Below are 19,437 nucleotides of genomic sequence, written 5' to 3' on the forward strand. Positions count from 1 at the left end.
TTTAGCTTCTGCAATACCAAGCATTTGCCCACTTTTTGTTTGTCCTGCTGGCTTTTCCTCTCATCTGCACATGTTCTAAAACAAGTTCAATGGTCGCCTGTCCCATGAAGCCCTCCCTTATTCTTCCTGGTAGGAAATAATGCCCTGCTACTCTGGAGCTCTCCACACTCTATCTGCAGCCCTTCCCCAGAACACTCACCATGTTAGAGATCTGTCCATCTCATCTCCCCTATGCCTTCCAAGGATACTCTGTGTCTGCTTCATCTTTGTATCCCCTAAATAACAGTCACAGCTAACCATAGTGCTGACCATGTGCGGTGCTTCGTCTGAGTGCTTTACGTACACGACTGCCTTCGATCCTCACCGCAACCCCATGAGGAACTGTTATTACCCTCATCATACAGGTGAGGAAGTGGAGGCACTGAGAAACCAGTTCACCAACTTGCCCAAGATCTCACAGCTCAGAAGTGGCAGGGCCAGGATTCAAATCTGCCTTTCACGTGAATACAGGCTGATGGGCAGGAATTGGCTCCAGGAGGCTTCTTGCTATAGTGAGGTGACACTATTTAACTCTACAGGAACTCAGGATAATAATTGGAGACCTAGTATCCACCTCTTTCAGTTGGTTGCTCTGTGATGTTTCTCTGATGATGATTCACATGGAATGAACGTTCACTCAGTCCTGGAGAGGACTTCCTGGTGTCATTGTCAGTGGTCTTGCTGACTGTTTTGTCCATTCACGGAAGCTTAGTACAACCTTAAAGAAGACAGGTTTTATTAAATAAGTGTTCAAGTGTTAATTTAGACTTTAACTTGGGAGGATAAGTGATTTCTAGCCCAATTCTAAGAAGATTCCAAATGAATTGGGTAAAATTTTTAGTTGAAATCTCCATGAAACTGGCATCATTAAGACTAATTTTATATGATGAGTCCACTAACTTCAGTGGGGTGTACAGACTTTTTATTTAACTAGATATTTGATGCAGCTACATTCTGTGCAGTAATGTGAGGCTGGGAAGATACGATGGACGTCCTCAAGTTAGCAGTGTTTGTTAATGTAAGATATAATTCAAGCTAGCACATACTTGCCTATAGGTGTGTTGTTATTATTAGCTATCATGTTAAAATAACAAATAAACTAAGGCTACTTAGAATGAACATAGGGATTCATAGTAAAAAGCATATCTGAAAATGCTCATTTATATTAATGATGTTCATGTAGTAGTTCAGATGTAGTGTAAAAAAAATCTTCCTCTACATTTATTCTAGGAGTTCATAGTGCAGTGGTGTTTAATAAATATTTCTTACTGATATTGAGCCTACTTATCAGAAATTCAGGGTGGAGATTTCATTCAGATACCTCCTTAAAGAAGCCAGTTTGGGGTTAGGCATGGAAAAGGGTTTGAAATCTATGAGGCATGTCATATGTCTGTCGTTGTGCACATCTTCCAGCTCTCTCCTGGGGTTAAATCATCACCTATGAAAATAAAATAACATGACATTGCAGCTTGCTTAGGCCCACTCAGAAAGCACTGCAGCTCACAGCCTAAGGGCTATCCATTCTTGGTCCATTTTTATCTCTCTCGATCTGATTTTATGGCCTTGTAGATACTGCATTTATTTATCTAAGGTTTGAGCACTGACTGTATGCTAGATGTTGCCTTAGAACCTGGGATATCCAACACTATTGTTCTGCTCTAAAGAAGTCAGTAGTCCAGTGGGGAAGACAGGCATGTAAAACAGGGCTGGAAGCAGAAAAGAAATCCAAAATAACTAAAGTCAAATATTGTTTATTTGTAGCTTTACAAGCCACGCTTTTTGTGCGACACCCAGAATCAGGGAAGTTGTTGGTTAATTTTGATCCCAAAATTCTGGAAGTTGTTCGGGAAACCAAGTGCATGATAAAAATGAAGCTGGATGTACCAGAAGAGGCAAAGAAATTGCTAAAGTTGGAAAGTAAATTGAAAGCAGATAAATTGCATTTGCAGGTAAGATAAAATATATTTTCTCATTAGTTTTTGTGTTTTTAAAAAATATGTATATCTTTATTGATTTCAGAGAAAGGAAAGGAGAGGGAAAGAGAGAGATAGAAACATCAATGATGAGAGTCATTGATGGAGCCCGCAACCCAGGCATGTGCCCTGACTGGGAATCGAACCCCGATCGCCTGGATCCCAGGTTGATGCTCAACTGCTGAGCCACGCCCGGCCAGGCTAGTTTTGAAGCATTTTTTGTTTTTTTTTTGGGAAAAAATATATTATTGCAGTTGTGCTGACATGGCTTTGAGGGGAAATCTGTTACTATGTTAATTCTTTTTATTTTTCAGCTTTATTGAGGTATAATTGACAAAATTGTAAGATATTTAATGTACATTGTGATGGTTTGATATATGTATACATTGTGAAAAGATTCCTCCTATTTAGTTAATTAACACATTCATCACCTTACATATATATAATACAGAGTTATCAACTAGAGTCACTATGTTATACAGTAGGCCTCAGACCTTATTTATCTTATAGCTAAAAGTTTGTACCCTTCACCAACCTCTCCCTATTTCCCCCTCCCCCCAGCCCTGGCCCAGGCCCTGGCAACAACTTTTCTATTCTCCATTTTTATGAGTTTGGCTTTTTAATTTTTTTATTATTATTATTTTTAATCCTCATTCGAGGATATTTTTTCCATTGCTTTTCAGAGAGAGTGGAAGGGGGAAAGAGAGGGAGAGAAACATCAATGTGAGAGAGACACATCAATCGGTTGCCTCCTGCACACACCCCAGCCAGAGCCAGGGATTGAGCCTGCAACCAAGGTACATGCCCTTGGTCAGAATCAAACCTGGACCCTTCAGTCTAAGGGCCGACGCTCTAACCACTGAGCCAAACTGGCAAGGGCAGAGTTTGGCTTTTTTATATTCTACATATAAGTGATATCATACAGTATTTGTCTTTCTGTGTCTGACTTATTTCACTTAGCCTAAGGCCTCAAGGTCCATCCACATTGCGGCAAGTGGCAGGATGTCCTTGTTTCTGTATCTTACCCGGACCCTTCAGTACGGGGGCCAATGCTCTAACCACTGAGCCAAACCCACTAGGGCCCTATTGGCCTTGTGTATGTCATCTTTGGAATGTTCCTCTGCCCATGTTTTAAAGGTATTTTTATTTTTTGCTATTGAGTTGTGTGAGTTCTTTATATATTTTGGATATTAACCCCTTATCAGATATGTGATTTGCAAATACGTTTTCCCATTCATAGGTACCCTTTTCATTTTGTTACTACTTTCCTTTGCTTCAGGAAGCCGTTTAGTTATCCATTCATCAGTTAAGGGCCGTTTGGGTTGTTTTCACTTTTTGGCTATTATTAATAACGTTGCTGTGAAAATTACAAGTATTTTTGGGAATATATGTTTTTATTCTCTAGGGCAGTGATTTTCAACCTTTTCATCTCATGGCACACATAAACTAATTATGAAAATTCTGCAGCACACCAAAAATATGTATTTTTACCAATTAATATATATTTTTGCCAAGTTGACAAAAAAATAAGTGTGTATATATATATATATATATATATTTATTTATTTATTTATTATTATTATTATTTATTATTATTATTTTTTAAAGTAAAACTTAATTTTTATTTCAGTGACCAGGTATGTGTTCTAGTTCATACTTTCAATGCATACAAAGGGTTAGGTGAATGTATTTTTAGAAGCAAATTAGAGTTTTTGACAGGCATAACATGTATCTGAATGCATGAGGAGTAGTTTAGGATTATTTCAACCATCTCAAGTTTTTATTTAGAATAAATTTTGGCTATTTCTTTAAGAAAATTGCAACATGCTCAAAAAATGCATTATCTTTCCTCACATAAACTTTTCAAATAAAACATGCATGTCTTATGAGAAAAAGAAATAGTACAGTTATAAATCTGAAACTCTTAGTGAAAAGAGAGACTAAGTTAACCAACCCAAAGTTCCAATGTACAGCGACAGCTCAGTAGGAAGGGTCGTGTTGTTGGAATTTTTATATCACTATGTTAACGTTGGTGGCCTTTTGCTAGCGTTTCCATAGCTAAGGACTGGAAAGGGCTGTGGTTAGCATTTTAGAAGCATGAAAAAATAGGTATAATTTTGATTCAGTCATACCAGCTGGCTATTGTTGTGTTGGCTGTTGTCATTTTTAATTTGACAGTCTAAGGGAAAGGGGTCAATGTTCCTGACTGAATAGTCAGAAATATTTTGTATTTCTACCAGCAGTGTGTGAGGGTTTCTATTTCTCTACATCCTTGCCAACAGTTGTTACTGTCTTTTTCATTTGAACATCATTTGGATGTAAAGGGGTATGTTAGTGTGGTTTTGATTTGCATTTCTTGTATAGCTAATGATATTGAGCTTCTTTTCATGTGCATACTGTCCATTTGTAGATCTTTGCAGGAGTATCTGTTCAAATCCGTTGCCCGTATTTTAATTGAGTTATTTGCCTTTTTATTACTGAGATGTAAGTATTCTTCATATATTCTAGATACAAATACCTTATCAGATAAATGAATTTTGGTGAAGTTCAGCTCATTACTTTTTCTTTTGTTTCTTGTGGTTTTAGTGTTACATCTAAGAAATCTTTGCCTAATCCAAGGTCATGAAGATTTATGCATATGCTTTCTTTTAAGAGTTTAATAATTTTAGCTCTTACCAAAATAATATTTAATTGCTACATTAAAAACACACACAAAACCTCAGAGGAACATTGGCATTATGTAAATTTTAGCTTCAGCATGGAAAGCCCTAGGTCTTAGTATTGGCTAGTTGTGGCTTTAGAGAATTGAGTGTCAAAATGCTGTTATAAATTGAAGTTAATACCACATGCATTATCCCCTTTAGGATTCAGTTAGTATTGAATGATACCATAAAGTCAAAGTCTTTTGCCAAGTGTCAAGTATATGTAAAAGTTCTACTGCAAGTGAAAAAAAGCAGGAAAGATATTAATAACTTTGAAACTATCAAGTAAACATTGAAACAATTTAATATTATTACTTTGGGGGAGGATTAACTTGAATCCACATCTCCCATCACACACTGCAATAAATTACAAAACAGTCAAAAATTGATTGTTATGATGCCTCATCTCTGAAAGATATATAAAAGAAAATAAAAAGCTTATTAATTCTGATTGTGTGACATTGATTTTGATTCAAGAAAACAAGTGTGGCATCAGTGATACATATGCTTTAATATGTCCGAGGACAAGGGAGAAAAAAGGGAAAACTGTGTAACAACAGACATCATGAAAAGATAATTATCCAAGCTATTATTATTTTTTAATCCTCACCATTGCTTTTCAGAGAGAGTGGAAGGAAGAGAGAGAGAGACATTGATGTGAGAGAGACACATCGACTGATTGCCTCCCACACGCACCCCTGACCGGAGCTGGTGATGAGCCTGCAACTGAGGTACCCGCCCTTGGTCAGAATCAACCCTTCAGTCCATGGGCCGATGCTCTAACCACTGAGCAAGATCAGCTAGGGCTCCAATCTATTTAAAATAGCATAAATCTAGAAAGACAAATTATAAACATGAAAAATGCAAATCTAGAAAGCTCCATTGACTCACTGTTTAAAGGGGATGCTCAGGTGATTTACAAGTGAGGAAAAGGTACAGTAAATTAGTATAAATTTAAATGAGCACCCTCCATTTTGGCAGGAGTATGAGGAAACAGGTATGAATCCTTCCTGGTCTGAATCAAAATATGACTGTTGCTTTAAAATAAGTTAAAGTAAAACATGCCATTTGGACTTTTAACAGGATCTTCTACAGTATTATGATGAGTTATGTCAGGAAGTGCCCTCTGTGTTTGTCAATCTGATGACCCCTAAAATGAAGAAGGTTAGTAATGCTGAAGGTCTATGTTGATTTTCTTGTTTAAAATTAGATTACAGTTCTCTAGATTATGGGTTTTAGAACATCTGTTCTTGCGTAGATCCTCTGTCTTTCTAGTTCAACTTTAAAGCTCTATTATTCCTACAGAATGGTTTCAAAACGGAAGTTTTGTTGCCTTTGAAAAACATCTAAATCTAAATAATTGGCACTTTCTAAAAATCCATGATTGCTTCATGGACAGCTAAAGATAATTAATAAAAACCAAAAAGTCACCTTTGCTTGGTATAATGGAGGAGAAATATAATTAAGGAAATATGACCTATCATATTTCCAAGTAATAAAAGAAAACAGTGCAGATGCTTCTGTTAGTAATGGGAATATCTTTTTCCCCCCTTTTTTTAGGTGGAATCTGTGTTGAGACAAGGACTCACAATATTAACATGGTCATCTTTAACACTGGAAAGTTTCTTTCAAGAAGTTGACTCAGTTTTGGATATGTTCAATCAACTTTTAAAGAAGGTAAAATAGATAAATATTAAAAAGCTACATACATGAATACTTAGGCTATGAGTAATAGTTTGATTGCCTATGAAAGCCCTTTAAGAGGTGTGACTTTTAACTAAAAGGATATCCATTAAGCTAAAAAAAAATAATGCTTTATGTTTCTTGAACTGCTTTGGGCCATTTTCATTTAGGTTTTCCCTGTTCTTGTCTCTGAATTACCTTGCCTTTAATATGTCAAAATGATAGCTCAACTCCACAGCTTAGTTTAGAAAATTGTAGACTGTGGAAAATGACAGAACAGAGTGCTTAAATAGCCATGCATCTAATATTAATTAAACGAGATAGTCATCTAGTTGGCGACTGTCTATTGATTCCTGACGTGTTTGCTGTGGAGAACATGCCCACCTTTTTAGATGTGCTAGTCTGCCAGTGGTGGCAACCTGGTGTACTAGTCAAAACTCAGAGGCTTGGGAGGCAGATACACCGAGGTACGATTCTCTGCCTTTCACTAGCTGTGTGTTTCTCCCAAGGTTACTTTACATCTCTGAGCATTGGTTCCTTTAGCTATAAAACTGGGATAGTGATGACTCATGGATGGAATGAGGCTTTAAAAGAGATTATGCATATGGTACATGTTGCTGCTCAATAAAACTTTACTTCCATGTCAAGCTATTTTTGCAGATATACTAAAATTTCCACCAAATTATGCTTGGCTCCAAAGGCAGGTTTCCAGACATAGCCCTCTAAATTAGTTTATAACTCAAGTACATTCTGGATGAAAGAAGAGTTTTCTTCCACATCTTTTTCTTGTTGGTAGATCAATGACTTGTGTGAGATGCATATTGATACAGTTCTAAAGGAGATAGCTAAAACCGTATTAATTTCCCTGCCCGAAAGTGGTGCTACCAAAGTAGAAGATATGTTGACGCTCAATGAGGTATGCATTTATGTGTTATATTTTAATCATAGAAATACTTCTTCATGAACCTGAAATGTGAGTTTCCAATCTAAAAGTAGAATTCTGTGTCAGTAGTATTTAGACATCCTAGCTTTGGGGGACATCCTCAGCTCCAAAGATTTAAAGGCTTCAATAGCTCAAACAGATGGCCACCCCTAGATGTTACTTTACTCATGCCCTCAACCTCATGCTGGGGATCTGTCAGGGTCTCATTGCTCTTCCTCCTCTGTGCACGCTCCTGGGGCAATAGCGTCTATTCTCATGGTTTTTACCACCATAGACTTTCCCTTTGGGTCACCCAGGCACCTCCGAGCCTTCAGGACCCCTTTCCTGGCTCTCATTTCCTAAATCAAGTCAGTCTTAAAACTTAGTCAGGTTTTGCTTCTTACTCAGATTTTGCTTGAATTGCCTCTCCTTTTCCACAGCTGCTACCCCTGTCTTGTCAGACCCTTAAGGCTCCTTTTGAGTGTAGCAATTGATGTTGTGGTGTCACTAGTCTCCCTGCCTGTGTAGTTGGCCTCATCATATCCATCCTCCACAAAACTTGATTGCAAAACTCCCCAGTTTAAATCCATCGATGTCCGGTTCCACAGGGCAAAACCTAACCCTTCTCAACATCACCTTGGCTAGAAAGCACAAAGATAGGAACCCTGTCTAATCATTTTTGAGGCTTAGCACAGCAGCACAGTCTCTCTCAAAAGCACTCACTTTATGTCTTTAACTGAACTCTTTTTTTCTCCCTTGTCTGCCTTCAGCTACACCCACCCTGCTGGTGTGAGTCACCTTGCTAGTATCCTTTTCAAGACAACTAAGGGTGGCTCCATCTCAAGAGGTCCAGTTAGCCTGTCAAAAACAGGTGCCTTTGCCCCTCTTTCTATAAAAATGCAGTTTCTTCCCAGAACACCTCTTCTTGCCTTTAGGGGTTGGAGTACCCAGCCAGTTTCTTGCCTCAGGACTACTTAGGCATAGGTCAGCCCCTCTGTTCCCAGTTCTAGAGGACTTGGACCAGGGTCTCTGCATAGTTCTTTTAAAGCAGCCTACATTTATTTCTGCCACATCTCTACTTATGATCAAGCTTCCCTTCCATAACCTCAAGGTGGACAATGGGCTGAGGGTTGCCTGCCTTGCTACCTTATAAGAAGCATCTTTTTTATAGTGTGTGGGATATTAAAGTCATTTGTTCTCAGCATTGGGGCCTTGGCTGTAATGGAGACAATACTAAATGCCCATTTTAACATCTTGTTCTCCGAGCATGCAAGTTTGAAATGATGATATCTTTCCATTTTGGGCCATTACAAGTAATGCTGCTGTGAACATAAGTGTATAAGTTTTTGTGAGGGCACTTTTAAATTTTTCATGGATTTATATCTTGGAATGGAATTGCTAACTCCATGTTTAACCTTTTGCAGAGCTATTGGACTGTTTTCCAAAGCAGCTGCATTGTTTTACATTCCCATTGGCCTTGTACGAGAGTTCCAGTGTCTCTGCATCCTTGCCCACACTTACTGTCTTTTTTACCATAGCCATCCTAGTGGATGTGAGGTGGTATCTCCTTGAAGTTTTGATTTGCATTTCCCTGAGGACTAGTCATGTTGAACCTTTTGTTCATGTGCTTATTAACCTTTCATGTACCTTCCTTTAGGAATGTCTATGTTTTGAGTTGTAATTGTTCTTTATGTGTTCTAGATACTAGTCCCTTATCAGGTACATGATTTCCATTTTTTCTTCCATTCTGTGGGTTGTCTTTTCAGTTTCTTGATGTTGTCCTATGAAACCCAAAAGTTTGTAAATTTGATTTTGTCCAATTTATCTTCTTTTCTTTTGTTGCTCTGTTTTTGGTGTCATAGCTAAGAGAACTTTGCCTAATACAAAATTAAGAAGATCTATGCCTATGTTTTACTTTTTTTAATTGAATTTATTGGAATGAATTTATCATGTACCCATGACCCCAAGCAAAATCTCTCTCTGTCCCCTTCCCCCCTCCCTTTGTACCTCTCCCTAACCCCCAGGCCCTTTCCATCTGGCTGCCATCACACTGTTGTCTGTGTCTTTGTGTTACAGATATATTTTTTTTTGCTTAATCCCTTCACCTTCTTATTTTCAGCTCCCCAACACCCCTTGCCTCTGACAGCTGTCAGACTGTTCCCTGTATCCATGCTTCTGTTTCTAGTTTGTTCGTTAGTTTATTTTGTTCATTAGATTCCACATATAAGTGAGATCATACGATATTTGTCTTTCTCTCACTGGCTTATTTCACTCAGCATAATAAATTCCAGGTCCATCCACGCTGTCCCGAAAGGTAAGATTCCCCCCCCTTTTTTTTTTAACGTATGTCTGCTTTTTCTTTTAAAAGTTCTAGTTTTAGCCCTTACATTTAGGTGTATGATTCATTGTGAGTTAATTTTTGTGTGTGGTGTAAGGAAAGTATTCAATTTCATTCTCTTGCAAGTAGATATTCAGTTGTCCCAGCACCAATTTTCAAATCTCGTTAACTTTATTATTATATAGTATTGGAAACATATGAAGAATGTATGTGGCATCCTCTCATTTATTCTTTGGGCATACTCTTTTTAAAAGATTACTTTGTTTTCTTTCTTTCTTTCTTTCTTTCTTTCTTTCTTTCTTTCTTTCTTTCTTTCTTTCTTTCTTTCTTTCTTTCTTTCTTTCTTTCTCTCTCTCTCTTTCTCTCTTTCTCTCTCTCTCTCTCTCTCTCTCTCTCTCTCTCTCTCTCTCTCTCTCTCTCTTTCTTTCTTTCTTTCTTTCTTTCATTTCTGCGGTTTTAGAAGTATCAGGGGATTGCCCAAGTGTGTTCAATCTGTCACTTTTAACTTGTAGTGTCTGGTTCTTTTCTTAGAGGATTTCAAAGCAAGCAGGGATGGGGATGGCTGATGGTGTCAGCTTGTGTTTACATTTTTCACATGTGTACACATGTGTTTACATGTGGTCAATCTGCCAAGATCAACTGGAAGTGTCTACTTGCTGAACACTCAGTTTCCCTGTTAGACAGAAGTGGCTCTCAGCCCCCACGGTCATTCCAGTGTTAACATTGTGTTGAATCATTAGAAAGGACAGGAGGAAGGAAGCATGAAGCAATGTCAGAAGAGTTGGTGGGGGTGTAGAGGATCAGAGAATGGCTTAGGGAGGCTGGGAAGAGACAGAGATGGGTTCAGATACAGGTGAGGTGGTATAAGTGGGAGTGACAAACTTAGAAGGATCTCCCTCAAGCCAGTAGCCGAGAGAGGAACACATGAGGGCAGCATGCAGGGAGTATGGGGCCTCGCAAAGCTCGCCTGGAGAGAGGTTTGCACAGATGGGCTCGGGTTCCTTCGAAGAAGGCGTTTGGAGGGCCCAAGTTGTCTGTTCCTATTTACCTTTTTCTAAAATGTATGGATGTTGTGGACACGTCAAAAGACCTATTCAATTTTATAAACCTGTTTTCTTTTTTGAATTTAACTAGTCTCAGCTGCTTCCTAAAGCCTCTTCTGACTATTAAAAAAGTTTAGAAAGGCAGAAGCACAATCTTTTAGGATCATTCAAAGCTGGCCTCAACCTCTAGTTTAATGCCCTCTGGGCGACCTTGGACACATTTCTTCCTCTTTCTGAGCCTCGGTTTTCTCATCTGTGAAATGGGGACAATAATATTACCTATCCCAAGAGGTTGTCCTTCAGTTAAATGAGTTAATACACACAAAGCTCTGAGGTTTTGATGCCCAGCATTCAACGCTGTGCTTGCTTAAAAACCTCATCTCATTCGAATCTCAGCAATGTTTTGGATTGTCCTTTTTAAACTACTTTTCATTTTCAACTTTTGACATTATCATCTCTCTGCTTCTTCAGCCTTCATTCTTTCGTCCTATAAGTGTGAGTGTAGATGTCTGTGTGAGGTTGAGTCAGATGAAGGTCAAAGACTTTGAATTTTCCTCCTTTCTCCTCCTTTTCTTGACATGGGCCTTAGCAGCTGTGCCGTTAGCCATTGATAGTTTTGGATCTGAAACATTATGCTATTGGCAACTGTCTCTAGTTATTTTCAAGTGGTGTCAATTACAGTTTTATTAATAATTTTCACAGTGTTTTTAATTTTCACAGTGTATCCAGAAATTAATAGTCATTTCTTTATTTAATAGACATATACAAAAGAATGGGCTGAGGTTCTAAACCACAAAAGTAAGCATGTAGAAGAAGCTGTCAGAGAACTTATTTCAATATTTGAGACTATTTATGAAGTTAAGTACAGTGGGAAAGCAGCAAAAGCAGGTAATTTCACTAGCTATAATGTTTGAACCACAAGAGTTACAGATATGTTCGCAAGTAGACACCTGCTTAGCAGGAACCAAAATTCCAGACTCCCAAAAGGAAAGCAAAGCAGGTGTCCAGCATAAACCACGCTGTTTGCATGAACTGTTTAGGCACAGTGAGCCCTTTTTATTGGTTAGAGCAGTGATTTTCAACCCATGTGCCACAAGAATTTTTAAAACATGCGATACCTGTTTAGTCAGGGGCACTGACCTCTTTTCCCTTAGGTTGTCAAATTAAAAAAATGACAATAGCCAACACAGCAGTAGCCACCCACTATAAATGGATCAAAATTATACCTTTTGGTCAGATCAGCAAAAAATATATTTTTGTGTGTGCTGCAGAATTTTAGTAATTAGTTTATGTGTGCCCGGAGATGAAACGGGTTGAAAATCGCTCAGTTAGAGAATGGCGGGAACCCTTCTGGAATCTAAGTTCCCAGACGCCAATCAAGGACCAACCTTGCAAGCAGGGCTTCTCATGGATCGCAGTCTGAGGTCTGCTATAATAATCCCCCCACATCTATCTCTCTCCATCTCTGTCTCGCTTGCTCTCAATGCCCCCCCACCCCCCACATTCTAAAAGGTCTGAAGACATTTTTGGTTGTCACACAGCAAGGGGAGGTGCTACTGGCCTCTAGCGGGTAGAGACCAGGGCTGCTGCTGAATCTCCAAAGTGCTCACGACAGCCCTACAACCAGGAATGCCAGGAATGCTCAGGATGAGAAACCCTGAGCTTAAACCATGATACATATAGCAGGTCTTCTTCCTCTTAGAGTTTCCCACTTACTTTAATTAGTTTTCCTCAGAAGTGTCAAAACACAAAAATATCAGTTCATTAAGTTATAAAACTCAAAAAGTAAATAAAATTTTAGAAAGATAGTATGTGAAACCCTCCTTAAATGTTTCGTAATTCTAGATATTAAAAGCATATTTAGCCCGGCCAGGTGTGGCTCAGCTGTTGAGCATCAACCTAGGATCCAGGCGATTGGGGTTTGATTCCCGGTCAGGGCACATGCCCGGATTTTGGGCTCGATCAATGATTCATCATTGATGTTTCTCTCTCTCTCTCTCCCTCTCCTTTCCTCTCTCTGAAATCAATAAAGATATATTAAGAAAAAAAAAAGAGTATATTTAAAGAGTATATTTCTCAGTAGAATAACGCTTCTATTGAGATGGGTGATTTAAACTGAATTAAGGATGATTCCTATGGGAACAAATTTAAAATTTTTAAAATTAAGAACTTTTTAAAAGGGTTTTTGAAAGATGTTTTGGCCATATATAATAAGCCAAATGCTCAACATTAAATGTTATATTTTTGTTTTGTATTTTATCCATAGAACAGGGGAAACATGTTGTTTTTGGAAGTGAAGCAGAAGATAGTGAAAACCCGGATTATGAGAATAATATTGTGGCTGAGGTTGCTGCTAATGATAAAGAAGATGAATTTAAAAAGGTATTTATTGTGAAGCAGCCTCACTAAATTTCACAGAATTATGACTTATAGGACTGTAGATAACCCCAAGTGGTGCTTTATCCCTGGAGGTTCTGCAACTAACCTAGGTGGATTTATAACTGAGATTTTTAACAAAATTCAGAAAATACAATTTTTAGCTCTGCGTTGTAGAATCTGGCAAGATACAACAATCCTTATAGTTTTCCTGAACTTTATCAACTTTTAATGTGACCTGTCTACTATGTTTATAGTTATCTTCCCCTAAGTGACTGACTGTTTTCTTGCATAGTAAATGTTACTCTGGGAGTGCGGTGCCAACCTGTCCGACTCAGAGTGGAGGACATCTTTCTCAGTTATTGTGTTTAACAGCATTAACTATATTGCAAGCCCAGATTTGGATTCACTTGGGTCCCAGAGATCCGCATTTCTAATGAGTACCCTGGGCAGCCTGTAGACTCCCCCCAGGAGAGACCCAAGGTGTAGATTTTCACACTGTGTTGAGAAGTGTTGAGAAGGAAGGTTGAAAAGGAGGCACAGGGTTTCTTTCTCCTTTGGGTTCCCTGTCTGGTCACATTAGCACCAAATGCCACTGCCACATTTGTGCTAATTCCTGCTTTCCCTGCGTGGTCAGTCTTCTTTTAATCTGTGAAACTCATCTTTTCATTCTTCCTGTTTTACATTCTTTTACACTCTTTAATACACTGTAATACATACAGCTTTGGACATAAGCGGCACATATTTGTTCCACTTTCACCCCCTTGCTCAAGGATATCAGCGATTGATGGGGACGCTGTCTTGCCGAGTCAGATTTTAGCTGTGGCTTTCTCAGAACCATGTGCCAGGCTGCCCTGAGCGGTCTGCGGGAGTCAGCGGAGTGAGGAGGGTGTCCCCAGGCCAGCAGCCCTTCTCTTCCAGCTGCATTCTCTTCAGCACTGGCCTGGCTCCTTGGAGCAAGACTCAGCGCCATCAGAGCCTCTCAAATGGGGCATCGCTAGGGGCTGCATCAGTGCAGTCACCTCCTAAGTAGCCTCTGCCTCTCAAACCGCCTTCCATATTACTGTGGGAGTAGCCTACCTGAAGAAGCTACCTGATTATGTCACACCCGTGCTTTAGCCTGATAACTCACTCTGACCTGCTCCTCTTTATTTACACCTGCTGAGCCTCCCTTCTGAACCAGCTCAGTCCGACTCACTCACCCAGTCCCAGGGGGGCAGTGTTTAGGGTGCAGAGGAATAGACTGGCAGAGACTGGCCCTGGGTATGAAAGCAAGACTGGTGCCCAGACCCCTGCCCAGGCTCAATACTTGTACTGCACTCTGACCAATGAACTTGCTACTTCTCTGCAGGGAAAGGGAGGGTTGGAGAGAGGGGCAAGCCATGGTCCCAAGATGAAAGTTTTATCCCATATACTTTGGTATTATACATTTTAAAATATGTTTAACTGCCAAGCTAAGCATTTTGAGGATGCAGACTAAATATCCTCTTATGCCCACACCCCTAAGCATTAAGCGCACTCACTGAATAAGTGCTTCAATTTTGTTGAGTGAATTACTGAGTATTGAGCAAACCACGATTATTTCGAATAAGCTGTTTTTAAATTTTGGCTTTTCATCAAGTCCTTATGGTTTGCTAGGGTGTTTATGAAAGCAAACTTTTCATATATTGTTTTAAAAAATAAACAAGTAAATTTAGGATTGAACATATTTCTACAGTATATTCAAAATTGTATAGTTCATTATTTGTTATCTTTCACATGACACTTCTGATATTGTATTCTTGCTTTGGGGGTGTGAGAGTTTTTATCTTTTGTAACAAATGTAATGTGATTTCTTATTACAGGAATGTAAAGAGGTCTTTGCTTTCTTCTCTCATCAATTACTAGACAGTCTTCAAAAAGCTACACGGTTATCTTTGGACACAATGAAAAGAAGAATATTTGTTGCAAGGCAAGTTGAAAATATGCTAAATAAGTCTGATAATACTAACTGTTATGACATAATGTTAATAAGAGCCCCTCTTTTTTATTAATTTAAAAAATTATAAAATTTAAAATATAGCATTGATGAAAAGACTGTAAGGAAACATAAGGGTAATGTTGCAAGAACACTGATCAAATGAACAACCAAGTTCCTAGCAGCCAGGCCAAGGTGAAGAACACTGCACATGTACCTTACTGGCCCTCTCTGGCTCACCCAAAGGTATCTACTAACATGAGCTTTGTCACTGTCTTGGTTTTCCTTGGAATTTACCATGTATATGTATCCCTAATCGATGTATCATTTAATTTTGCCTGTTTTGGACTGTGTTCAGCATTATGTTTTTGAGATTTATCTATGTTGATGTAATTTATTTCACTTGTGTATAGTTGGAGCATACACAGTCTGTTTTTCTGTTCTACTGGTGATGGCCATTTGAGCTGTTTCTGGGTTGGGCTATTGTGAATAAATCCTCTGTGAACGTTCTTGTACCTGTCTCCTGCTGCACCTGCTCAGAGTGGAAAGATGGGCCCTAGGGTGAGTGCATGCCTCACTTACCAGGCACAACCTAGCGTGACAGTCCCATGGCTCCTCATCCTTAAAAAAAATCTTGCCAGCATAGGAGGTGTGAAATGGCATCTCATTGGATTTTCAGTTATCATTTTCCTGGTTACTGATGAGGTTGAACACATTTTTATGTTTATGAACCATTTGTGCTTTCTCGTCCTTAAAATTTGTGTTCTTCTACCCTCCCCTTCCCTCCCCTCCCCTCCCCTTCCCCTCCCTTCTTTCCCCCTCCCTTCCCTTCCATTTCCCTATCTCCCTTCTGCCCTTTCTGCCCTCCTCCCCCCCCACCACCTGTTTTTCTGTTGGGTTGGATTTGTTTATCAATGCTCTGAATATATTAGTTTGTTGATGATAATATGGCAAATATATTCTCTCTGTTGTGCCTGTCTTTTCATTCTATATGTGGTATCCTTTGCTGAGTTTAAAAATATTCACGTTTATCCATCTGTTCTTTAAAATAGTCAAATTTAGAAATCTTTTTATTAGTAATTTGTGATTTCTGTGTCTTTTAGAAGAAATCTTTCCCTTCTTCATAATGTCATCTAAAAGTTTTATAGTTTTATCTTTTACATTTAGTGATTTAATCCACCTGGTATTGATTTTTGTATTTAGTGTGAGGTAGGAAACTAGTATATTTTTTTCTGTTAACCAAGCAAAAGTTGTTGAAAATTAATTTTTCTTTTGGGAGGGTTATTTAAATTACATTGAATCTGTGCATAAATTTGGAGAGAATTAGCATACTTCAATGAAGTTCTATAATTTTCCATGTAAAAGTTTTGCACACTTTTGCTAGATTTACTCCTTGGCTATTCATTGCTGGATTTTAATTTAGTTGGACTGTTAAAATCTCTCCGTGTGACTGTAAACTTGTCACAGGGAGGGAGAGAAACAGAAACATCTATGTGAGAGAGACACATCGATGCCCCAATTGGGGCTGGGGATGGAACCTGCAACCCAGGCAGGTATACTTGACCGGGAATTGAACCTGCGACCCTTTGGTGCACTGGCCAACTCTCTAACCAGTGAGCCACACCTGCCGGGCGGGACATTCTCTTCTTATGGAACTCCTAGCAGCTGAATGTTGAATGGATTGACACATAATTTATTGTTCAAACTAGGACACTGTTTTTTGTGAGGGGCACAATTCAGATGAAGGGTCAGGACAGACTTAACCCAGAACTGTCTTGGGCACACTGGATATGTGGTCATATCAACTGCTGGGGCCTCTCCTTCTTGTCTCCTAATGACTCTGTCACATATTTTGTCTTTTTGCATTTCTGGGCTACATTATGGGCAAGTATCTGTATCTATTATAAAATGATTTCATCTATTGCATCTTAAATATTTCAATTAATACTTTTTCTTACCATTTCTGCCTTTTTAGTTGAGTAATTCTTTATTATTATTTTTTTTAGAAGATAGCCTTCATTTATATTTGAACATTCGCATTATACTTATTTTGGAGTTTGTCACACTTCTCTACATTGACTTTCATTTGGAGTGAGTTTCTGGTTCAATTATTGACTTCTTTAGCTCTCTTTCTTACTGTTAGACATAGTCATGCTTGTTGGGATTTTAGTTTGTATGTCCTCTTTGAGCCAGAGATCTTTCTGTTTTTGAATCTTTGTCTGTCCTTTCTTATCTCTCTATCTAGGAGTTTCACTTTTTCTTCATCATGACCCTTAGAACCTTGAATACAGAGCCAGGTCTTATTGGCTCACAGTTACTGCCCCCTGAAGAGGCACTGGGATATGGCAGGTTCAGCTGGGAATGCACAGGGACCCTGCTTAGTCGCTTATTGGGGTGCTGTGCTTTTGCTTCTGTCACCCCAGGCCCCCATCTTCTGGAAAAACGGTAGCTGCAAGGCTGTATTTATAAATGGGAGTGTAGTTTTTCAGTAATGACAGCATTTCTTGCTATGAAAAATTTACAGTTATTATAGTTTTGTCTGGGGTGGGGGCAGAGGTCAAGGCAGAGGGAGATAATCATACTATTTTCAGCTCTGGTATGCATCAGTTACTTGCACTCATGTGTTTGTACGTCTTTTCTTCTGTCTGAGCATGAATGATACTGTATAAAAAGGAAGTTTTGGGAAAGCTTTGACCAAAAACCTTTAATCTTTCAAAAAAGTATATGTAAAAGAGTATATGAAGATATATGCTTTTTGTTGGTAGTCTTGTCCAATATCTGTTACAGGGCTGGGGAAAAATAATGCTTTTAGCAAACATTATTAAATGCTTATGACTAACAGAGAACAACATTAAAATACTAGAAAATGTATATGAGGCTTAATATTTTACTTTTAAGAATAGTAAGTCACTGTGTTTTCTTAGCTCTCTGAAATTTGTGGTTTCATTATAAAAAACATTCTCTTCATGTAATTTAGTATTTTGAAAATGGTCTTTATTTTTTAGGATTGAGTGCTATAGCATAACAAGCTGTTTATGAAATTATAGGTTAAGGTTTATCAGCTAAATGTCCTTCTCTTTACAGCCCATATGGTCGAAAACGGTCAGAAGATGTTATTTCCTTTATAAAAACTGAAGTACATCTTGCAATTCCTAACGTGGTAAGGATGACCAAACAGTCAAGTTAATACAGTGGTATTTGAGAAGGGTAGCGTCACAACTGAATTTTCATTTATGGTAACCTCTTGGTCCTGTGTATCTTTTTACCTCACCTCAGTATTTAACAAAATAAAAATATTATCATTAATATCTGTTATAAAAAATTGCTCTGCGTAGCTCATGATATACTGAAGGTAGGTGACAGTTGAGTAAAGCACCTGTTTAGCCATCAATTGGCAAGTATTCTAAAAATCTTGCTTTTTCTTACTTAAACCATTAAATTATCTAAGTAAGACCATCTCAGAAGTCCAAATCTCTACCCCAAACACACGACCATGAGGCAACCCACTAAGGATGGCAGAAGAGAAAGAGAGAGAGAGCCTATGCCCTGAGCACCATAGAACCCTTATGCTTTCTCATGGATTTTATCTCTACTACCACCCCAGCTGCATATGGGCATTTGGAACCCAAAGCCACATGGGATGACGGGTGCATTCTGTAAGGGGCCTTGGGATTAGGCCAGGCGGGGACAATCTGTGATTCACCTAACTCCACCTCTACACAGTCTGGCCTCCTAGAGGACAGTGCCTTGCTTATTTGGCACAGTTCAGAGAACAGAGGTCAGAATCTTGGCAGTATAGTTTCTTCAGTTGTTTGGCTTCATGGACACCCAACTCGGAGTCCACAATTTTTGGCTGCATCCAGCCACCCTCACAGGGAAAGGATGACAAGTACTCTGTTTGACTTTCTTGCCTGCAGGAGTTGAGAAAGTCTGCATGCAGTCTGCACTCCCCTCACATCCCTCTCCTGAAAGCAGCCTTTTCCTGAACCAACTGAGGCTTTCCCCCATTCGGGGGGGAATAGTGGGGGTAGTGAAATCAGAGGGACAGATCCCATGTGCCAGCAGAACCAGGAACTTGTTTCTTCTTCCCACAGGTAATAGTTCCGAGTTTGGATGACATTCAGCAAGCCATTAACCGTATGATCCAGTTAACCCTGGAGGTCAGCAGAGGAGTGGCTCACTGGGGGCAGCAGCCAACGCGGCAAATGAAGACTCTCAGTAGTTCCAGCCGTACCACTGACCTGAACTACTCAGGTGCTCAAGGAAAGCAGCTGAAGAAGGAAGAAAGTAAGAATGTTCAAACAAATCTCAGAGCAGTAGAACCCTGAATTACAACAATTAATAAGTGCTCTTCTCTGATTCTTCCTGAGTGTGACAGCATGTAGATATTTTTAAAAGTCATTT

At 39.0% G+C, this 19,437-nt stretch overlaps 1 protein-coding gene across 1 annotated transcript in view; it reads left to right on the plus strand.

Annotated features, from left to right (window-relative positions):
- DNAH8 (dynein axonemal heavy chain 8) overlaps window positions 1-19,437 on the plus strand; it is a 243,812-nt gene that overhangs the window by 47,509 nt on the left and 176,866 nt on the right. Inside the window, exons 18-26 of the mRNA XM_087817239.1 lie at window positions 1,801-1,988; window positions 5,798-5,878; window positions 6,275-6,391; window positions 7,194-7,313; window positions 11,459-11,588; window positions 12,967-13,082; window positions 14,921-15,027; window positions 18,118-18,193; window positions 19,128-19,320. Coding sequence (XP_087673365.1) covers window positions 1,801-1,988; window positions 5,798-5,878; window positions 6,275-6,391; window positions 7,194-7,313; window positions 11,459-11,588; window positions 12,967-13,082; window positions 14,921-15,027; window positions 18,118-18,193; window positions 19,128-19,320 — 1,128 coding nt within the window. The remainder of the gene's footprint in view (window positions 1-1,800; window positions 1,989-5,797; window positions 5,879-6,274; window positions 6,392-7,193; window positions 7,314-11,458; window positions 11,589-12,966; window positions 13,083-14,920; window positions 15,028-18,117; window positions 18,194-19,127; window positions 19,321-19,437) is intronic.

This window comes from Miniopterus natalensis, chromosome 5 (assembly GCF_054644295.1).
Source record: "Miniopterus natalensis isolate mMinNat1 chromosome 5, mMinNat1.hap1, whole genome shotgun sequence".
Taxonomy (NCBI): domain Eukaryota; kingdom Metazoa; phylum Chordata; class Mammalia; order Chiroptera; family Miniopteridae; genus Miniopterus; species Miniopterus natalensis.